At 43.8% G+C, this 23,452-nt stretch overlaps 1 protein-coding gene across 24 annotated transcripts in view; it reads left to right on the forward strand.

The window, feature by feature from the left end:
• The window catches only part of FBRSL1 (fibrosin like 1), a 791,192-nt gene that overhangs the window by 493,570 nt on the left and 274,170 nt on the right, over positions 1 to 23,452 (forward strand). For all 24 annotated transcript variants that reach the window (XM_060269604.2, XM_060269610.2, XM_060269606.2 and 21 more), the window contains one exon: positions 22,496 to 22,525. In XM_060269604.2, the coding sequence (XP_060125587.2) occupies positions 22,496 to 22,525 (30 nt within the window). The remainder of the gene's footprint in view (positions 1 to 22,495; positions 22,526 to 23,452) is intronic.

A 23,452-nucleotide genomic window follows, 5' to 3' on the forward strand; every position in this document is an offset into this window, starting at 1 on the left:
TTAATGAGGCTTATCAAAATAACCCTTAAAATGTTTTCAGAAACCACTTGCAACTTTATTTCATTCATTTCATATGCACACAGTAGATCCCTTGTTCACCCTTTAATACTCATTTAGTGGAGTAAACACCTCCTTCAGAGATGAGTATATAATGGAAGCCTGTTTGGAAGCTGTCTTTTCTCCTCCTCCTCCTCCTCCTCCTCCTCCTCCTCCTCCTCCTCCTCCTCCTCCTCCTCCTCCTCCTCCTCCTCTTCCTTCTGAGCCCCCCTGCCCCCAGACATCAGTCAGCTGAATAAAGGTGCTAGTGAAAGATTAATTTTAATTGACAACTGAGGGAATGTGTCAAGAACCACACGGCCGAGCTCCTAAGGATTTGAGGGTGTCAATAGCAACTCCATAGACCAGGGGTTCCCAACAAAATTTTATCGAGGACCCCTCATCGAGCCGCTATTGTGACAAGGACCCCCATTAATTCCTAATCCTAAAATTAAAAAGTGAGAGCCAAATTAAGAGTCTTTTTATAAGAGTCCAGGGAGGAGGGAGGGGAATGGAGAAGACAGGGTACCTGCGCAGTAGCACACAAATGAAGCAGACGCGCGCAAAGCATCTTGGGGAGGTGAGCGTTAGTAGAATGCGTGCGCTGCCTCTTTGCAAAACAGTAGTGTTTGTAAAGCGCCACCTAACGGCATACAGCAGAACTACTGCCTCTATCTAATTCTAGTTTTGCGCTAGACTCTGCTCATGCAGGAAGCGGCCAAAACAAAAATCTGTTATCATACGAAATATATTTAATATATTTTTTATTCTAATAGCATCTTGCGGACCCCTCTGGCATAGCTCGCGGACCCCTGGGGGTCCCCGGACCACCTGTTGGGAACCACTGCCATAGACATAGAGCCTTTCACCTGCCTGCCTGAGTCACATGGTACCAAAAAGGCACTAGGGCTAGGCCATTTCTCAGGCCTGTTTGGTGTAAGGTATGGATGGCTGAATGTACCCTGTGTGGTGCAGTAGTTGAGAGTGTCAGGCTAGGACCTGTGGGACCAGGGTTCAAATCCCCACTTGGCCATGAAGTTCACTGGGTGACCTTGGGGGGCAGTCACTACTGCCTCTCAGTGTGAACCTCTCAGGGTTGTCGGGATTAAATGAGGAAAGGGGAGGAATTTATGCCACATTGAGCACGTTGGAGGAAAAGGTGGGATATAAAGTCAATAAATGAATAAAATAATTAATTAGACAGAGGAAGAGTCTGGACATCATGAAAGGCCAAAAAAGAATGAGAGTTCTATCACTACACTAAGAGTCAGTGTGCATCACAAGTGGGCAGAGTGCTATTGTGCTCACCCCCCCGCTTTTGGGATGCACTTGGTTGGCCACAGTGAGAACAGGATGCTAAACTAGATGGGATATTCTTAGGCAATACACACCTTTGACCAAACTGCGGGAGGCAGTGGAAGACAGGAGTGCCTGGCGTGCTTTGGTCCATGGGGTCACGAAGAGTCTGACACGACTAAACGACTAAACAACAACAACAACAATACACACCTTTATTTGCAGGTGTGGTGGGAGTGTCACTATTTGATGCTCTTCCTCAAGCAGCAAAATGTCACATGAACAGCTGGGAATCCAGGCACAGCAAAGGAGCATCTGAAGAGCTTTGGAAATGTATCAAGCTCCAGCTGTTATGGTCCCTAAGAGAAATCCATCTAGTCCGTGTCCTGCTTTCTATGGTGGCTAACCAGATGATTCTGGGAAGCCCCAAAGTTAGAAACAACTCATTTTTTCTTAAGCTGATATTCAGAGACCTAACTATTTGAGGAGAGCCACCTTGAAGAAGCTGATTTAAACAAACAAACAAATAAACAAAAAGCTCACCAAACAATAAATTATTTACATGAGAACAGGCAGATTGGCCGAGAAGAATAAAACAGAAACACAACTCCCCTAAAACGAGCTCTATAAGTATTTGGGTTATATCCAAAGCTAGCCATTCTTGGGGTAGACCCAATGAAATTAGCAGGCATGGCTAGCTTAGGCCCATTATTTTAAATTGGTTTTCTCTTAATAGGACTTCGTTGTATACATTTCTTTGTTTCTAATTACATTATGCGTTTTTCTGAAGTCATTGTGTGCATGGGTGGGGAAGAGGAGTGGTTTGAACACAACAAAGCAGGAGTGGGGAACTGACAGATCCTCCATATTATATCAAGTGATTCAACTTCAAAGAAAGAATAGGGAGCATATGTATAGGTGCGCGCAGGATTATTCCTTTGCATCTCCTTTGTGAGGGACACATTTGGCCCCCAGGCCTGAGGCTTCCTACCCCTGGTCTAGGGAGTGCTGTCAACAGTCCTACCAAGAACCATGGGCTGCTGCTACTAGTCCTGAGAGCTCCTGGCCGTAGTGAGTGTATTAGTAAAGGGAGTTGTCCATTTTTATGAAGGAGGGGACTCCTAATCCACTGTCCAGTATGTAGCACATCATTTCATTCCTAGAAAGTGAGATGCTGGGAACAAAGCAAAGGGTTAAACCCAATTTAGTGCTAAGTTATAGTCACTTCGTAGATTACTCTCTGAGATCCACCTCTGAGGGTTTTCTGGTGGTTCCCTCGATGTGAGAAGTGAAGTTACAGGGAACCAGGCAGAGGGCCTTCTCTGCAGTGGCGCCCTCCCATCAGAGAGATCAATAACTACACAACTTTTAAAAGACATTTGAAGGCAGCCCTGTATCAGGAAGTTCTTAATGTTTGGCATTTTATTATGTTTTTATATCTTGCTGGAAGCTGCCCAGAGTGGCTGGGCAGAGTGTTGTTGTTGTTCTTGTTCTTGTTCTTGTTCTTGTTGTTGTTTCTGCTGGAAACTTTGCTGCACAAGAGATTGTGCAATCTGTTGTGCAATGGGTTTCTGTCAGCTCAGCTGTTGTGTTGAGCTCCTCTGTTGAGCAACATTAAAACTCACCTTTGCACTAGTGGGCGGAGAACATTGAATGCACACATTTGTTCCCAGCATCTCTTCACCTTCCAGGGTGGTGGGCCATATAATTTTGCCCCAGATTTTGATGGCCTCACGTCAGTAACCTTAGCACCTTGTCTTCATGTCCCATATAATGAATACAACCCTGCCAATCAAGACACTCTGTTTTATATCACTTATTACTAAATTGAAAATGGTGTTTTACTACAGTAATAAAGGCCTGGTACAGCACGAGGTACATTTTTATACAACTCTATGAACTTTGTCATTGAAAACATTATAGCCTTGAATTTGAGAGCACAGTGGAAAGCTATATAATTTGATTACCTATATTAATCAACTAGAGTACAACATATAAAACCAGTAATGCATAAGTCTGACTGGAGCCAGATAACCCTCTTGTGCATCTTAGAAAGATTTATTTTCAGTAATATAATTCATTTGACATGAAAGTATCATAATTGCTGTTGCTAGGAAGAGTTCTTTTTTCTTTCTTTCTTCTTTTGGTTAGGGAAAAATAGTCATGGTTTCAAGATCAGCCTGTTCTTTTAAATCCCTGCAAATGAAAAATGGTGTCAAGGAATGGGGAAACAGGCTTCTTGTTGTAGTAATTGTGGCAGTTTTTCATTAAACGGCTGAGCTAACAAAGGGGTCCAGCCTGAATTATATTTCTACTTCATGAAGAAGAAAGCAGTGTGGACGGAGGAGAGTTTATAAAAAATGTCAAAATTCAGTATCGTCTTTCGGTCCCAACGGTTAGAACCAGACCCTTTCGGGCTGCATGCCGACCTATCTGTGACTAGGAACAGTTGGAAAGTTTTTCTGATGTGATGTGAGCTTGTAAAACTGTTCTGAGCAAGGGGAGGGGAGTTTGCTTTTTAACTGACATGCGCAACAGCCATTCAGCACTGAAGCACAGCCATTTTGGCTGCAAATAGGCAGAGCAAGTTTCCTCTGAGTGAGGCATGATGCATGATGCAAATGGCACACGGTCAGCACTACGGCTGGACTGTGGCCCAAATGTTTAGTTTTAAGTTTTAATATAGCTATTGATCATTTCCCATATCTCTATAAAATGAAATAAACGCAAGCATTGTTAAAAAAATGCATTTACCTGCCTTCCTCAAAGATACTTTAATTTCCAGTTGTTTCGTCTTACAAGTTATAAGCAAATTATGCACTTCATGGGCAGCATTGCATTGATGGGCCCTTGTGCTGAAGGATGGATAAAAAAGCTAACTAAATAAATAAAATTATGAGGGCTACTGTGTGTGTACATAACAGGCTTCACAGTAGCCATTCAAACAACCACCCAATTCACAGCAACAGTTCCTTTAAGCTGAGTCTCCTTAAGCGCAGGCCAGGAATAAGTGTGAGATCTGTGTTCCTGTCAGCAGGTTAAAACTCATTAATGCTTAGAGGCAACATGGGTTTTGTTATATATAATGTTGCAGCTATTCTTCCTAGAATACATTTAAACTTTTCTTGGCTCTCTCTCACTGCCTGTCATGCAGCTTTGTTTGGGACTTCATTAACATATTTATTCAGCAGAGAACATGCTTAGTTGTTGTTTTTCTCAGCACAAGGCTATTATGAGCTGGCAGGAAACTGCTGTAGGAAATTTCAGCAATACAAAAAAGTGCACTTGAAGCCATTAATATTATCCTTATTAAAAAAATGGCCCTCCTTCCTTTAAGAAAATATGCTAAGTCAGTGGCTGTAGAACAGGCTGAGATACTGTGACTTAATCTTAGGAAAGTTTATTTTATATCATAGGACAAAGAGCTGTATTTCCCCCTCTGTTATCATGCTATCAGCTTCTTGCAGGATGCTACTTTTCACTGCCCAGAGAGTCATTTTAAAATTATTGGTTTCCCATCTCATCTTCTTTAACCACATTAATTTCTTTTATCTCCATCTGACACATAGAAGGGCTATATAATTTCAATGTTCTCTATCACACCAGGAGTACTAAATAACAACACATCTCAGTAATCCTTACAATCTCCTGTATATTTTGGAAAGTTGTTTGTTTGTCTGTTGGTTCCCTATAACAGCTGCTAGTTTCCTTTAATAGCAGGTTGTGCTGATTGCAAGCACACCAGCGGGGGAAGCAAGGCTCTATTGAGCCCAACAGGAATGCATGTGCGGTCATTGTCACTGTGGGTGGGACCAGATTGTGCCACATTTATACAAATGTCAGCATGAACAATTACTTCCAACAAACTGAAACAAATCCTATTACTGTATGTGCCTAATACATTGCATTCCAGAAGTATATAAAACAGCCTTCCCCAGCCTGGTGCCCTCCATATGTATTGGATTACAACTCTCATCATCTGTGACTATTGGCAATGGTGGCTGGGGCTGCAGGACACCAAGTTGGAGAAGATTAGTATAAAAGCTGTATATCGCAAATTATTTTTTGCTTTGCCTATCCTACACTGGACCCAGGTGGCGCTGTGGTTAAACCACTGAGCCTAGGGCTTGCTGATCAGAAGGTCGGCGGTTCGAATCCCTGTGACGGGGTGAGCTCCCGTTGCTTGGTCCCAGCTCCTGCCCACCTAGCAGTTCGAAAGCACGTCAAAATGCAAGTAGATAAATAGGAACCGCTACAGCGGGAAGGTAAACGGCGTTTCCATGTGCTGCTCTGGTTTGCCAGAAGCGGCTTTGTCATGCTGGCCACATGAACTGGAAGCTGAACGCCGGCTCCCTCGGCCAATAACGCGAGATGAGCGCGCAACCCCAGAGTCGGCCACGACTGGACCTAATGGTCAGGGGTCCCTTTACCTTTACCTTTATCCTACACTAACTTGCACTCCTTCATTTTGACACTGGTGCACATTCTCACACTGTGACATACCATTCAGTTGGGACTTCTAGTTGTTTTTAGTATTTTGCAGACAATATTCTGTCTGATTTAACTGTAGCCTATGCTAATCTTTGGTGCTTCACTTCCATAGAACATTTTAGCAACTAAAGAAAAAGAATTGACTCTATGAAGCTATAGTACAGGAGTAGGTAGCATGGTGTCCTCTAGATTTTGTTGGACTCCTATCAGCCCCAGCAAACATGACCAATGAGTCTAGGATGATGGGAGTTGTCCAACAACCTCTGAGGAGCACCATGTCGGCTATATCTAAATAGTTTACTCCATTAGTTTTGCTAAAACAAATTTATGAATGGGTAAGCGTTCATGAACTAGAGTCCACGTCATCAGATGTATGAAGTGTTATCTATGCTTAGCAGTTATGGAACCTGTGGCACTCTAGATGGTGTTGGTCCGTAACCCCCGTAATCTCAGGTCATTGGCCATGTTGGCTAGAGCCATTGAGAGTCCAGCAACATCTGGAGGCCCAAATTCCCTGTCCTTGATGTAGAGGGAGAAAATATAATAGAGTGTAGAGAGAAAATTATATTGTAAAGTGCCCTATGATCCTTGGATGAAGGACAATATGAAAACATTTTTAACAGTGGGGTCAGAGGACAATAAAATACAAAATGTGCAGTTTATGACAATTCAATCACTGTAAAGTCAAAATCTGTGCAAAATAAACATGTTGACAATGCTATCCATAATAGCATCAGCTGGTGATAACGCAATTACCCAAATATCCTAGCTAAATATTGTTTTTGCTTGTAGGGGTGGGGAGGTGTATAGATGAGAGCAGGACTTGTCTGAATGGTGCAGCAAGAACTTTTAAATGTTGAGCCCTGTGGTAAGATTCCATTTGGCCTTTGGTTCAGACCAGGGAAAGCATTTCATCTCCGCTTCAGGCAGGAAAATGTATTGGGCCTGCACTGTTGTCTAATAATTTTATCTCGGGTTAATATTTAATGAGTGAGACTATCCAGTTTCCCACCAATCTTTCCAACCCTACATTAGATCCCCCCGCTACAATCTCTTAAACCCATTTAATCTTGCTACACTTCTGTTGTTCAGATTGACACATAATTCTCCCCTTCTCTCTCTCTCTCTCTCTCTCTCTCTCTTCCTCTTTCTTTCTTTCTTTCTTTCTTTCTTTCTTTCTTTCTTTCTTTCTTTCTTTCTTTCTTTCTTTCTTTGTGTGGCCAGATCACAATCCCTATTCTTAGTCTCAGAGTGTGGCTTGGAAAACTGCATGGTGTGGGGGGAGTAGGGAGGAAGGCTTAGGTTTTCATTGTGCCTCAAGTGTACACTAAGGATTGCTTCGTTTCATCCTGCTTTTTATTCATTTCCCTAAATTTCCCAGGAGCCCTATATGGCTCATGAACCACAGTTTGGCCACCTCTACCATATCTCTATTTCTCTATCTATATATCTCTGTTCATCCATCCATTTATTATCAAATCTGCAGACTTCCTAGCATTTTTTAAAGGACTGGAAAAACTGCCTGTCTTTAGTGTGGTTTATGCCATTGATTTTCAGTTGCATCAGAACCTGGTTCCTTACACCCTCTAAAACAATACTAGCAATATTATTTTATTATGCTCTGGTTATCTCCCGCTTGGATTACTGCAATGCGCTCTATGTGGGGCTACCTTTGAGAGTGACCCAGAAACTACAACTAATCCAGAATGTGGCAGCTAGACTGGTGACTGGGAGCAGCCGCCGAGACCACATAACACCGGTCTTGAAAGACCTACATTGGCTACCAGTACGTTTCCGAGCACAATTCAAAGTGTTGGTGCTGACCTTTAAAGCCCTAAATGGCCTCGGTCCAGTATACCTGAAGGAGCGTCTCCACCCCCATCGTTCTGCCCGGACACTGAGGTCCAGCGCCGAGGGCCTTCTGGCGGTTCCCTCACTGCGAGAAGCCAAGCTACAGGGAACCAGGCAGAAGGCCTTCTCGGTAGTGGCACCCGCCCTGTGGAACACCCTCCCATCAGAGGTCAGAGAGATAAACAACTACAGTGGTACCTCGGGTTACGAACGCGATCCGTTCCGGGTCGCAGTTCGTAACCCGAAAAGTTTGTAACCCGAAAAGGGCCCGAACCGCCGTTTTGCGCATGCGCAAAGTGCTATATTCGCGCTTTGCGCATGCGCAAAGGTGCATGGCGCTTCTGCGCACGCGCTCGCGGCGAAAATACTTCCGGGTTTGCGAAGTTCGTAACCCGGGTTGTTCGTAACCCGAGGTGTTCGCAACCTGAGGTACGACTGTACCTGACATTTAGAAAATACCTAAAGGCAGCCTTGTTTAGGAAAGTTTTTAATCTGTGATATTTGATGTATTTTAATGTTTTTTGGAAGCCGCCCAGAGTGGCAGGGGAAGCCCAGCCAGATGGGCGGGGTATAAATAATAAATTATTATTATTGTTATTATTATTATTATTATTATTATTATTATCATCCTTATTATTATTATTATTATCCATTATTATTATCCACATTATTATCCACCTATTATTATTATTAAAGCTTCCGCAGGTACAAGAGCATCCGCCAACATTGCCCTCTAGTAAATTAGAAGCTGCCACTCATTGTCAGGCCTGGCATTGGACTTCAGAGGGCTCTTGGTACGGGGCCGCAAATGGGGCCCAACACACACAGACCCCACACAATGCAGCTGCTGCAGGTGGCTCCCATCTAGAAGGAGTGCTGCTACCCACCCAATGCTAAAACAGCCACCTTGGGAGCCTGATGAACAGGGCAGTAACGGTCCTTCTGAGCTGCTGTAGCCCTTTGCCAGTGGCACCAGTACCCAACCTGGCCTACCACTGGCACCAGGCGTGCGCGAGCACACACACACACACACACACAAGTAATAGAATCCCCTCTCTTAACATAATTTTTTTAAGTATAAATGATCTGCTTGTTAAATCCCAACAATTATTTTCCAGTTCATTCTCTCTCACACACACACATGCTCGTCTTTTTTCTTTTTCTTTTCTTTTTTGTTCAGCCTCCTAATATTTCTGCCTGAATTCTTTCACGACAGAAGCAAATGAAAATTACACCGTGGTTTTTAGGTCTCTGTTTCCTGATTTTTGCTTGTCATGTCATGAACTTCCTCAGAACAGTGAAATGGCAGCCCATCTCCCAGAGAGCTCCAGACTAGAATTTTCGAAAGTTGTCTTGTTAACAGCTTGTCAGGAACCTACATTTCAGTCTCGCTGAGTTTATATCATGCGCGCAAACAGACACACATTGGGGGGGGAGTTGCTGGAAATTATGATTTTTACAGGTTTTGACATTTTTTCTAAAGAACTAGAATGCTCAAGGCTGCTCCCCCCACCCCGTCTGCCTCCCTTAACAGGCTATGCTGTTTGGGGGTAATATTCTGCGTTTGCAGCAACTGAACATCAGAGCAACATCCAGTTTCTTCCCTTTAAACATGTTCTTTGAATTATTTAAGGTGTTTTGATGTAGGCTAGAATTTGTAACAAAGTCCTCCAGCTTTTATCCTAACAAAAAATCAAAAAGGTTGAAGGGTTTTCTTCCCCTTCCCCTCCCCTCCCTCCGCTGCTTTTCTCTCCCCCCCCCCTGCTTTTCCTCCCTCCTCTCTCTGCTTTTAATAGATCCTAGGTTGGAGCATCAGGGGACTTCCTTTTATGTTGTACAGCATGAAATGACTTAGTCAGGGCCTTCCTGATTAATTTATGAAGACTAAGGAAAAGAGAAGAGAAAAGGGGGCTTGGGGGGGGTAGGGGAATACAGAGGCCCGTTGGGAATCGACCCCTAGCTGTAGCAGATCAACTCACTTTTGTGGAATGAAAAGAGACTTTTAAATAGTGTTTTTTAAACCGTTGGCTCCTTGACCCATGGAAGTAACACAAGGAGGCAGCTTTGGGGGTGCAGAGACAATAATAAGAGTCCAGCAAGGAACAGCCTCCTGTGCGAACACTGGGCCTTTCCTTTCTCTGTCTCTTTTTCTCTCCTTTTTTATTGTTTTGTGCTAAAACAGTGGTCGATTGGAAGATTAACGTGCTCTGAGGTAAAGGGGGAACGGTAGAAAAATCCACCCTAATTTCCCTCATGTGAGACACACGGGGAGGGAGAGAGAGATTTCCCTTCTCTCAGCTTGCAGGTGACAGCTGTTGGTCACTTAAGAAAATGGCCTCCACAACAACAACACCCCCACACACCATTCACACACCTTTAGCTCAGCCTGCACCAGCTATGTTGATGCATCATTGCCTCTCAAAATTAGTTATAGCGCTCAGGGCTATCCTCAGTTGCCAAATTGCCACCACTAAGATTGAAAGAGGGTGTGTGTGTGTGAAAGAAAGCTCAGTTTATACATGTATAGTGCTTATGACCTCCCTCTCCCAGCCAAATGCTGAGAAAAGAAAGGGGGGGTAGTGGTGAAGAAGGAAATTGCTGCCCTGGGGCTCAGTCTGTTTCTTACAGCTCTACCCCCCCCCACCTCCACCCTGCTCCCCCTCAGCTTTCGGAAGCCAGAGCTGGTCTAGCCATGGGGAGGCCCTGGACTCATTTCATCAAGCTGTCAAAGAGCTAGTGGAGCTAAGAGGACTCTCTCCTGCCTGGGGCAAGTTCAAGTCAACATTCAATTTCCTCCCCCTTCCTTTCTATCTTCTCCCTCCCTCCCCGAGCCCCCCCCACCCCGCAAAAGGCTCTTGGCTAGCTTCTACGCTTCTCCCTGAGCCGCAACAGCTCACAGTTTTTTTGCCAGTGGGAAAAGACTCGGGGGACCTTATAAAGGACACAGTGGCAAAATTGCTGCAATAAATCAGTAGCCCTTCGACACTTGGCGGAAGCTTAATGTTTTGGCAGTTTCTTCCCTTTTTTTCTTGTTTTTATTTTTATTTCTGCGCGTAAAGCCTCAAGTCCCATTAGTGGGCTTTACTGTCAGCTTGGCTCATGATAAAGCTCGTTCTTCCCATCTTCTTAAGCAACACCCTGCAGACTTTAAAATGATGCCAAACCTGAGTATGTAGCAGAGGGACCCAACCACCCCCATCCCTTACACACACACACACACACACACACACACACACACACACACACACACACACCATACCACCATTGCTACCACTAAATCATTGTGAGGTGCAGAGAGCAGGGGGCTCCGTCAGCTAGGCCTCAAAACCATATGAACCCCAGGACCTGTTCAGCTTTAAAAGATGCGAAATAGCAGCAAACTTTTATGAGGAAGTGCAGAGTGCCTTTTCCATGCTGCTTTGTAAATGCAACCAGTGCTCACATACTTCTAGAGTTCCGAAAGGAACGGCCTGCAGCTCAAGCCTGCTTGAATGTTAGGGGGAAGGCCCATAGCTCAGTGGTTGGAGTATGTGTTTTGCATGTTAAATCATAAACACAATCCCCTTCATCCCCAGTTAAACAGTTCAGGTTGCTAGGGATGGGGGTGAAACTCTGCCCGAGACTCTGAAGTGTAGTAGCCAATGCTGCTCTGAATGGGCAGATAGGGCAGATAGTTTGAAATGATATAAGGCGGATTCCTATGTCTTGCCACTAAAGACTCATCACATAATCCCAGGTTTGGGGTAGCTGGAAGGGAGGAAGGGCACTCCGCACATGTTCAGAGACACTTGTGTTCGTTTAATGGCTGCATTTTGGTACAAATCAAGGCCTATGCACCCACACCTGGAAATAGCTTAATTGTAAGTTTGAGTCTGATGTTTCTTTTTTCAAAAATGTTACAAGGGTGGACTGAGGCACGACTCAGGAGTCATTTGTGTTCTCTGGGCAGTCCAACTGTTGCTCTGGAATAAAAGGATGTCTAGGTTTTCCTTCCTTCCTTTTCTTTTCTTTTTATGTCTCTTTAGGGGGACGCGGGTGGCGCTGTGGGTTAAACCACTGAGCCTAGGGTTTGCCGATCAGAAGGTCGGTGGTTCAAATCCCCGTGACAGGGTGAGCTCCCGTTGCTCGGTCCCTGCTCCTGCCAACCTAGCAGTTTGAAAGCACGTCAAAGTGCAAGTAGATAAATAGGTACCACTCCAGCGGGAAGGTAAATGGCGTTTCCATGTATTGCTCTGGTTCGCCAGAAGCGGCTTTGTCATGCTGGCCACATGACCTGGAAGCTGTACGCCGGCTCCCTTGGCCAATAATGCAAGATGAGCGCCGCAACCTCAGAGTCGGTCACGACTGGACCTCATGGTCAGGGGTCCCTTTACCTTTACCTTTAACTACATAGGACAGCACATGCTTTGTGTTCAAAATCCTGACATTTCCAGTAAAAAGGAGCAGGTAACAGGGGCTGCAAAAGGCCACCTTCATGAACCCTGGAAAGCAGCTTCCGGTCAGAGCAGACAGTATTGGTCTAGAATGAATATATAGCCTATCTAATGTAAGACAGCTTCCTAGAATTTTCCAGTTTGCACATGCAGTGATTGGGCAGAAGCGGGAGTTATATGTAAGCAGATATTGTGTCAGGGAAAGTTGGAGAGTGTTTATGAAACTACATAACACACTTGAACCTTGGATTCCACAGAATGAAACCTCAATTTAAACCTTGCCCAGCGCCAATGCACATTTTGTCCTCTTCTGTCACTGCCACTGAAAAGGGTGATGTCATTCCTCAGCTCTCAAACACCTTAAGTAATGGTGCTAAGGTAGAGGAGTTTGGCCCCATGTTCTCAGAGAGCCCCATGGCCTTGTTCTCTGAATTTGCTTCTAAGACTGATCAAGCAAAGTGACCTCAAACCTCCTTCCACACCAACCACCTTAGGATGCTTAGCCCTCACCCAACTGCTGCTTCTGACTAGAGCATTGGCCTTCCACAATTAGGCTACATTACACCTCAGGTGGATTGTGACAATGCCTCCATCACTGCTTCCTTCCGCCCTTATAACTGGAAAACTGAGCCTGCATTTTCCTTCCTCTTATCGGCCTAGGCCCTAGGGAGTGCAGTTGCACCGCTCACACACACCCGGGGCATGTACTCATGGGTTCCAGGTGGGTCCACAGATTAAGAGTCTCATGCTCTACCGATAGAGCTATCCTGGCTAGTTGAAAAACACTGCTCTGGAAGACATTCAGAGACATTGGGTTAAAAGGACCCATGCCAAATAGGCCTATTTATTTATTTATTTATTTATTTATTTATTTCCAGTTTACACATAATCATTGGGCTGTCCTCGGGCTAGTCCAATACTCAAGCGTTAGTTTAATCTCTGATTTGATGAAGCAGTGTCTGTGATTTTTAGGAACAATGCAAAACCCTGTAGTTGTTTCTGCTGGCTCCTTAGTGCCTGTTAGCTACTGCTTGCTGCTGCAGGCAATGCTCCTGGTATATTGCCCCAAAGCATAGCTGCCAAGTTATCCCTTTTTTAAAGGGATTTTCCCTTATGCTGAATAGGCTTCCTCGCGAGAAAAGGGAAAACTTGGCAGCTATGCCCCAAAGCCTTGCTCCATGGGCCTCAAGCACTGCAGCTATAGTCACCTTTGCCTCCCCCCTCCAGTGGAGAATCCGTGGTACAGCTTGAATGTATCTGCATTAAGTGGCTGTGAAAGTACTGTACCTGCCTTCCAGGCAGCCCCAAACCATTTCTGGTTTTAAATATTTAACACCGATTCTAGTAATATATGCATATGTGAAGTATATGTCTGCTATATATTTAAAGCAGCAAATTATGTTGTTTTTTTACACAGTGGTTCTCCCTACATTACTTTTACAATGCTTTTATTTTCTCCCTTGTACCATATGAGAATCCTCTGTAATCCCAGACCCTGCTATATAAACGGTTTACTTTCACTGTGGTATTATAGGACGGAGGACTAAGGGAATAGAACAGGACCATGAAAGAAGATGAAAAAGAGGAAATGTGGCTTTTAACAAACAAGTCTTGTCCAGTCAACTGTAGGATCAGTAGCTATGCAAGCTGGCACCAATCCCTCTGTGTAGCTAACTGAAATAAAACCCTGATACTGTTCCCCACTACCTGAGATAAATAAGTGGCAGAAGATGAAATATGTAATTCATTTGGTTTAGATTCCATTCGAATATAGTATTGGAAAATGTCAAGGTCACTTAAATAATGCAAATGAAGTCCAGAAAACAAGGCCTGATAACACTTTAGTAATGAAAGTGAATGAAAACTACAGGTATGTAATTTGAGAAGAAAGGAACAGAGAGGTTTTGTTTTGTTTTCTGGTCCAGGCCTTGTAAGTAGCAGGGTGCTATTCAGCTAAACATACAAAGGAAAAACTCCCTCAGAACTACACAGCCAATCCAGGCGCTTGCTACCCTTTGTGAATATCACACCACTCTGCTTGGTTGCTAAGCACCACCTCAACCCATCCCCCTTCTTGGTTAGTTGACTTTAAGATTAACAGAATTAACACCTACAAACTGATTGATCCCTGCTGTTGCATTTCCAAGATTAGGAGAGAGAGCAGATAGTACTACCTTTAATCTGAACAGTACAGAAATGCATCCATTCAGCATTAACCACTATTAAATGAAAAAGGCTGTTTAAAAATAAGCACAGGAATGTGTTCGTTTCAGTTTATTGGACCATTGACCATAACAGAACATAAAACAGAATACTTACTAAATCATAATGCCACCAGAAATCAGGCTATAAACAAAGAATTTGTAACCTAGTTTAGATTAACAAGGTTATTTAATGAACATGAAAATGTATTTAAGAATCATGCAAACTTCTGCAAAAGTTTCATGTACTGCGCATAATACAATATTGTTGTATGTTTGCAAATATATATGTATAGGGTTATAGCCAATGCTAGTCCTGCTCAGAATGCACCCATTGAAAATAATAAGCATGATTAATGTAGAGCCATCGATTTTAGCGGGTCATCTTTGAGTATAACTGTAGTTGGATACAACCAATAGAGACTCTTACACGGTAGTGGATGACATGGTGTAGCAGGAGGGCTCACCTGACCACCTAACACTAAGTCATCTGCTCCTTACTCTGATGGTGGGGTGGGGTGAAGCAGCAAGGAGTTCGGCATGGTCCAAATGCACCCAACAGGTGTGGCAGATTGGCTCAAGTGGTGCGCCCGTGTTGTGTCGACCTTTTTGCCACATCATCCCTCTCCTTCCCAATAAGCAGCCGCATCTCAGCTGTCCAAGGGTCAGGTGAGTGTTTGCCATGCTTTCAGAGGCTGCCCTTATGATGATCCAGTGACCTCCCTGTATGCCCTATAGTATAACCCCCAACAAGAGGCCACTCTAAGAGACCGTTTTGGATTACTGCCATCTCCAGCTTCTAAAGGTTTGCTACGAATTATTGCATTGTTGTAGAACGTTGTTTGCTCTGCACAACTTTGGAAGATGTTTCAGCTAAGGTATGGTACTTTTTGCTATCATGTTTATTGCTTTCTACAATAAGGGAAAGCTTTTGAGGTCATCTAGATTCAGGCAAAGTTACATTTTTATCACTTGATAACTGCACTATTCATGGGTGCTGAGTATATTATTTTATAATTTCTATTTTTATAACTGCTGATTTTATTTATTTCCTTGGGGGGGGGGATTATGACAGTTCAAGCAGCTTGAAACTGGTTTACTTTTTTCTATTAGGAAAACAATACCTTTAGACAGTTTTTTTCCCCTGGAGGGTACACATGCCCCTAAACATTTTGTGAATCTTAAGTTTGGCCTCATTGAGGGGCAGTATTTCAATATGAGTAGGAAAATGAGAGTACCCCTAAACGTGTTTTTTTAATAGAAAAAAGCAGTGCCTTTAGACATTGTTGCTTGTAAATCAAGAGGGTCAATGCAACATCTTGAAAATCAGAAACATTTAATAATTAAGGTTTAAATGAGGTCCAAATCAAGGCCTTTCTTGATTTTCAAGGACACTTGGGAACTCTAATGTGGGACTCTCTCTTTCTCTGTGTCTCGCCCCTAGAAAGATCAGCCTTGTCTTCACTTCCAGTGCACACTTGGCAACAACCAGCTCGTTGATAGCAGATCAAGCAAACTCCAGAAAGTATTGTTTGTTTGGGATTTCATTTTTTAAAAGCTTACTTGCCACTAGCAAGATTCAGGCTTAAACCTGCCTCTGCCCCCAAACTGTTTTTACAAAAAAAAAGTAAAAAAAGTGGGGCAATTAGGATCTCCTTTGCAAACATTCTTGGAGGAATTAAGAGGCAATTGGCACAACTCTGCCAGTAATCCCTTTACAAGCCTTTATGAACACAACACAATAGGCTGTTTACAGATTTACTTATAGACCTGGCGTGTTAACAGGCCTGTAGGAAAATTCAGGTAATTGAGGCTTTTGTCTTTAAATGAGCCCCCATAGCTGTCAGCAGTTGCCATTCCTCACATTTCTTTAACTGTGTATTTTGACAAGGGCTTTTGTCCCATTGACAACAGCTGCGTGGGAGGTGAAGATGTGGAGAGCTTTCTCTTCTCCCTCCACCCTTTAAATTCCTTCATGGCTCACATTCTGTAAGAAAAGCTTGTTGCATGGCTTAAACCAGCAAACTCTCGCCTTGGTTTTTGTTCCCCCGCTCCTCTGAATGTGCTGCTTCTCTAATTTTCCAAATAATAGTTGCACAGCAGGATGACTCAGAACCAATGTGTTTCTGGGGCTTGGGTTCTCATGAATTACACACACTCGGGAGGTATTGGGCATCAGCAATATACTCTAGTATATTAATATAGTTATATTATTATTATTTATTAATTAAATTTGTATACTGCCCTTTAGCCGCAGGTCTCACCTAGTTTACCCCTTTAATGTGTGTGTGTGTGTGTGTGTGTGTGTCTTCAGATATTCTCTCCTATTCCACATTCAAAAATTCTTACCATTACTTTTAAGGGTTTTTGATGATACAGTGGCAACTTCAGTAGACCCAGCAGATCCACCTGTAAGACACTTGTTTGCACACATCACAATAAGCTAAACTGTAGTTTATTAAAACCATGTGTTGTGGCATCTTAGACTTACGGATTTGCTATGGTATAAAACTTTCATGGATTCCAGCCCACTTCATCACTTGCAAGTTCACCTTGTGTCCACAGAAACTCATGCCGTAACAAATGTGTTTGCCTTTAAGGTGCTACAAAAACCCTCATTGCTTTTGCTGCAAGAGACTAAGACAGCTACTCCTCTGGAGAATTTTACAGTATAAGATGTCTCTTATGTATATGTGCTGGTGGAATATACATTTCAATACTAATACTAATAATATACACATAAATAATATTTATATGATAGAAAATGTTCCTGGGTATCAATGGTTTAGATCAGGGGTCCCCGGACTACGGCCCGGGGGCCGGATGCGGCCCAATTGGCCTGCCAATCCGGCCCGCGCCGACGCCGACGCCCGCTCTTACAGCGCGGCAGCGCTCTTCCGGGTTGGGAAAAAAACGCCGAAAATCCTTTGTGCGCATGCGTATGGGCCTCTCCCGACCCGGAAGAGGTCATTTCTGGTGCACTTCCAGGTCGGGGGAGGCCCATACGCATGCGCACAACGGATTTTCGGCGCTTTTTCCACCCTGGAAGCGCGCCGTCGCGCCAGTAAGCGCCCGTGCGCATGCGCACGGGCGTGCACTCCCCCGTCCGCCGGCCCACACAGGCGCACGCTCCCCCCGCCCTCCGGCCCGCTGCGGCCCGCGGTGGGAACCGGCCCAAACGCCGGTAAGTCTGGGGACCCCTGGTTTAGATACATCGTGTTTTAAATGTGTGTCAAAAGTTAAATGGTACATTAGCTGTTGTCCCCAGAATGCATCTAAACTGACACATCCATTTAGAGGGGACTGTTCAAGAAGAGGAAAGAAAAAGTAGTCCGGGGACCCCTATTTCCTTGGCAAGCAATGTATGTCCTTAAAAAAATCCCAAAACCCACCTCTTCAAAGGATTAGGGGATAGCTTCCCATAGTTCAGTGAGGCAGGAAAACAAATCAAAGGAAATCCAGGACTAATCACTCATGCCCAGAAAATTTAGTCTGCAAACAACACAGAAATTACCTATTTAATCCAGAAGCAAATCAAATCCCTGTTAGTCTTGCATTAAAAACTGTACATGAATATACTTAGACAGTACCACATGTGTGAACCAGACCACAAATTTCCCTTTTACTCCTGCTGAGGAATGCTCTAGATCTTTATTTAAAGGAATATCAATCATAACAATGGTTAACAAAGAATACAGACACTTCAATCTCCCAGGACATTCTATATAAGATCTCAAAGTAGCTGTCTTAATACAGAAAATTTTCGGAAAGAGACTGGAAAGAGAAGTTGCTGAATTGCAACTCATTACCAAGCTTAAAACCATGGAGAGACCTGGTCTGAATAAGGGCATTGGATTCTTATCTCATTATACATGATAAAGCTTTCTTTAGCCATCTCACCCCTTGCTTTTTCCTGCAAGACCAATTGCGGTCATTAACAGTCGTTAACAGTCGTCAACAGGTTTACCACTCCTCTCAGCCAATCACCCATTCCCACCACCCTTCTGAGTAATACCCCTCCCCACCCTCTAACTATACATAAGGGTCTGGTGACTTCTGTTTCAATGTATGAAGAAGTGTGCATGCACACAAAAGCTCATACCTATGACAAACTTAGTTGGTCTCTAAGGTGATACTGGAAGGGATTTTTTTTTTCCGACTATGTCAGACCAACGCGGCTACCTACCTGTAACTAACAAAGTACATGTTAAAGTACTATAATGTACATTATTAACCATTCTTCTGATTTGCGTCAATTTAAAAAAGATATGTAAGGTGAAGTTGCAGCCATAAGGCATTTTCTGATTATTATTATTTTGCCTTAATATTTTTAGTGTTCTAAATTTCTTACATCAGGTATGGGGAAACCTTTTCATTCTAGGGGCCACATTATCTTCTGGGCAACCTTTTGGGGGTCACCTGCAGCTCAATGTGAGGCAAATGTGAGCAGAACAATTAATGTCCATCTTACCTTTGTTTCTACACACACTCTTGCATCCTGGCGGCCCCTCCCCGGTTGCCCAGTCCCAGGCACACAGGAGGGCAGAGCCAGCCGGCCGCCTCAGCATCTCGCTGGCTCGGTCACCCCCGAACTCATGGCACAGAGCTGCCCAAAGCAGAAAAGCCTGCCGTGGCGCTCCGACCGACGGGCGGGCTCTTCCCTGGACTCAACTCTCCGGCCTCGTACTCTTGGCCTGGCACCCCTGAGAGCCCGGCGCCTGGGTGCCCTGCACCCCTAGCACCTATGGGTAAGGTGGCCCTGAATAGGACAAATCAGAGAACAGTTTTCCAGGGGGCGTGATGAGCTGGGGGGGGGGTTTCCAACATTTTGTGGTCAGGAATGCATTAGAAAATTCCCCTTAGGAATCAGTGGAAATCGTTGACTTGTTATGCGAACACTCACCTAACAAACTCTTTCCATAGAACTCATTGTGTTTGGATAACAACAACAATAATGAACATTTGATGCCCTTTCTAGATACTCAGAATTAGCTGCCTGAGGCAGCTGCCTCACATGCCTTCAGACAAACCAGGAAGTGGAAATGGCATGCAAATAACTGCTCCTAGGTTTTAGAGGTCCTTCTGTCCATTTTGATAGAAGCAGACGTCTGGAGTATCCCTCAGAGGGAGAACCAGTGTAAGATGCCAAAGATCAAATCTCTTTCCCACTGGTTGCTAGTGCTTTGACCGCAAAATCCAAAGTCAACCAATTCATATCCTCTGTCTAAAATAATGTAACTTGAGAAGCAGCCCTTGGTGGGCAACTGACGAAACGTGCCATAATATATTTTGCAGGGAAGATGATATTCCCTGTTTTAATGTAGAAACCACCCCCCTGCTGCTTTTGAGGTCATTTTCTGCCCATAGAGAAGGCTGCGATAGCTTCATTTGTACTTTGCAATGGTAATGTTTTCTCATCTCCAGCCAGTGAGATCTATGCATCCCTAAACATTCCAAGGTGTCATTATCCTACTATATGTACAGCTGAAAATAGAACTATTCCATTTTCAAAGCCAGCAAGTATGTCCAATGTAAAACGACTTCAGTGCATTCCCCCTACTGCTGCCACCCTTTCTTCTTCTTGGCTTTACGGATATTTTCCCATCTAGAAAATGTTTTAAGAACTTTAGTCTCCTAAGATTTTAACCACAGGAGAGCAACTGCACTACAAATGGATAAACTTGAGACCAGGTTACTTAAGGGACTGCATTGCCCCATATATCCTTGCCCAGGGGTGGAGGAAGGGGAGTGCGGTGGGTGCGGGCTGCCCCGGGTGTCACCAGTGAGGAGGGTGGCAAAATGCCGGGCGGCACTCACCGCGGGGCCTGTAGAGCACCCGAGCCATGCTTCTCTCCTGGGAGTGACGCAGTTTGGATTTGGATTTGATATCCCGCTTTATCACTACCCGAAGGAGTCTCAAAGCAGCTAACAATCTCCTTTCCCCTCCTCCCCCACAACAGACACCCTGTGAGGTGGGTGGGGCTGAGAGACTTCAAAGAAGTGTGACTAGCCCAAGGTCACCCAGCAGCTGCATGTGGAGGAGCGGGGAAGCGAACCCGGCTTCCCAGATTACGAGTCTACCGCTCTTAACCACTACACCACACTGGCTTGGTTGCTCGCAGGCTCTGCGTTGCCCCAAACGATCCGCCCACTGCCTCCGCCCCCAGCTGTAGGGTGTCTTAGTGGGAGGAGGTAGGCAGACTCTGGAGGCCCTGCGGTGCACCCCACTCTTGCCCTGCCCCTATGGGTGGCTCACCCCGCTCCTAGGTGTGCCTCTTCCTCTGCTGCTGTCCTTGCCAGCAACTGTGCTCCTTAGCTCTAGGGGACTGCTGAGAGTATTGCATGCCCCACAGTCTTTAAGTCTTTTGCATTTTATATCACTGTACCCCACTTCAACAGCTTTTGCCTGTGAAGCGGTTTATAAATATGTGAAATGAATGAATAAAGATAGCTCTTTCCCAGTAGAATCACATTGAAGTGGGCAACACTTTCTTTCTGTTGAGGGTTTCATTCCCTCAAAGGCATTTGAGGGTCACATCCTGGCAATGGATAGAAATCATACAGCCAGCATTTTTAGTAAGCTTTCTGCTATGATCCCAACAGAAGCGGATTCATGGAAGTGTGACTGGTTCGGTCATACTGGGGGCGGAGCCCTGGGGGCGCTGCAGGGGGCACGACAACTAAAGTATGTTGTAGAATGGAAGGCAAGAGATGAGGGCGCCAAGTTTTAGCACCACACAGGGTGCCGCTGAACTCTGAGACCCCAAGGTCGTCCACTGATCCCAAACCTGAACAGTAACAGCCAAATTAGGTTTCCCCTGTCCCCGAGTCAATATACTGTATATGTATTTTGGATTCTCTGTCCCAATGTACCCATCTCGACATTGAATCAATATAGTAAAGTCCCAAATGGACTGTAAGGAGGATCTGTAGAAAAATCTCTCCAAATTGGCTAACTAGCCAAAAGAACAGCAGAGAAGAGTCAATGTTTATGTCCCACTTTGCCCTTACAGACATTGAGACACTTCTGCCATTCTGTTGCCCAGGCAGCCAGTTTGGAAAAATCATTTTTGAGATCCTCACAGTCCACTCAGGACTTCACTGTCCTTAATAATTTGTGTCATCTGCAAAGTTTGCTGCTGCAAGTTACTCATCTCTAAATCCAAATAATTTATGAGTGAGTTAAATTGTCCTGATCTCAATGCAGATTCTTAGGGATGAACCTTACTGGGTGTTAAAGCCTGCTCTCAGACCAGTTTCCAATACAGTGGTACCTCGGTTTACGAACTTAATCCGTTCCAGAAGTCCGTTCTTAAACCAAAGCCGTTCTTAAACAGAGGTGTGCTTTCCCTAATAAGGCCTCCCGGTGCCCTTCCACCGTTCAGATTCTGTTCTTAGACCGAGGTAAAGTTCGCAAACCTGGACACTACTTCCAGTTTTGCAGAATTCGTAAACTGAATCGTTTGTAAACAGGGCTGTTCTTAGACCGAGGTACCACTATACACAGGAGGAACATTTGCCTTCATATGCCAGGAACCTTTAGTGAAGGACTTCATCAAATGGCCTTTTAACCAGCCCAAAATATCTCACTTTTCCAAATCTCTGGGCAGCTAATGCCTATCTCCTGGGATGTTTGTGTATTTATCCAATTTTAAATAGCATAATTTGGGTATGTTATTTTAGTTCATTTTAACATGCTGAGAATATTTATTTCAGTGTTAAAATAGGGAATATATTTTTAAAGGGAAATGATGTGATTTGCCTGAGAAATTCAAAATTCTGATTCTATTGTAAAAATAAAAATGGAGGGAGTCTGTGACATTTTTTATTGATATTACCTGGTGTTTCTTTCATACAGATAAGTATTTTCATAAAATTTACACACTAGTTCATTGGGGGGGGGACCCTCAAAGATTTACACTTTTGCTAGTCTGGTGACTATATAAAAATAAATGCATCTGCAACTCATTTACTGTACTGGGTCCTCATTATCTACATGCTTACCAATACTCTCAAAGAATTCTAAAATTCAAATAAATGTGGAGGTTTTTGTAGCCCCTTGTAATTCTGCTACATATCTTATGAGGCACTTAGTGCTGAGAAAGCTTTGAGTTGTATATGTTGATATGTATAATTTCTGCATCTTTTCCTAACAGAGCCTTCTATTTCTTTCTTTTTAATCTATAGTGTGACAGTGAGAGTGACATTGACGATAAGGTAAGACCAAATTTCCTTTCCTTTCCTTTTTGTTTTGACTCTACTGCCTTCCTGAAGCTTGGAAACTCTTTTTCCAGGAAAGTAAGGGGGGATTTCTATCTGCTTTTATGCCAGATTTTAGAAATAGTGGTTGCTAAACCTCGAATGCCTTGGGTCACTATACAAGACGTCTGTTCCCTTGGGCTTTACTATGTACATAAAATAGGGTTTGTTGTTGCTAACATGACGACCTTATTTGATTAATGTGCTCTGATTGGAAGAGCACTCAAGACTGCAATAGCATTCCTATCATGTTATTTTGGAGGAAGACTTCCCTCAGTAACTGCTTGAAAGGCAATATTTTATTTATAATGACTTTTGAATATGTCAGTTTCCGTAATGGATTTCGAAGATGGACAACCAGTAACCTGTCTTTGCAGATGATGTTGTAACTGTCAATGTATATTTTGGCTTCATGCATACATATTTATCATGCAGCAAAGATTTTTTTACCCCTGACCCTTTTGCTTGATACTCGCATTAGTCATTGGGAGATTATAGTCGGATGTTTGGGATGGGGAGAGATGAATGTATGGGTTCTTGTTTAAACCCAGTGACCTCCACTGACCTAAAAATGCCCCACCTATAGAAGAGGCAAGTTTAAATAACATCACTTACCGTGACTCTGAAGCACTCTCACTGACTACAGTAAGACCGCTATGAGACTATGTTGAATTGCATTGTGAGCTGCAGTCTGACATTGTGTTAAAAGAAAAATTTATTGCCTGTAAATAACCTTCAAGTTCATCAGATATTAGTCTCAGGCCATGCTGACATTTACAGCTGCCTTGGCTCTTTCTTTGAGTGGGCTGAAGTTTTTACTGCAATTTTGGAAGAATACAATTAAAAGTAACATTCAGACAAAAAGGGAGTGTTAAAATATGGAAG

Source organism: Zootoca vivipara, chromosome 16 (assembly GCF_965207765.1).
Source record: "Zootoca vivipara chromosome 16, rZooViv2.hap1.1, whole genome shotgun sequence".
Taxonomy (NCBI): domain Eukaryota; kingdom Metazoa; phylum Chordata; class Lepidosauria; order Squamata; family Lacertidae; genus Zootoca; species Zootoca vivipara.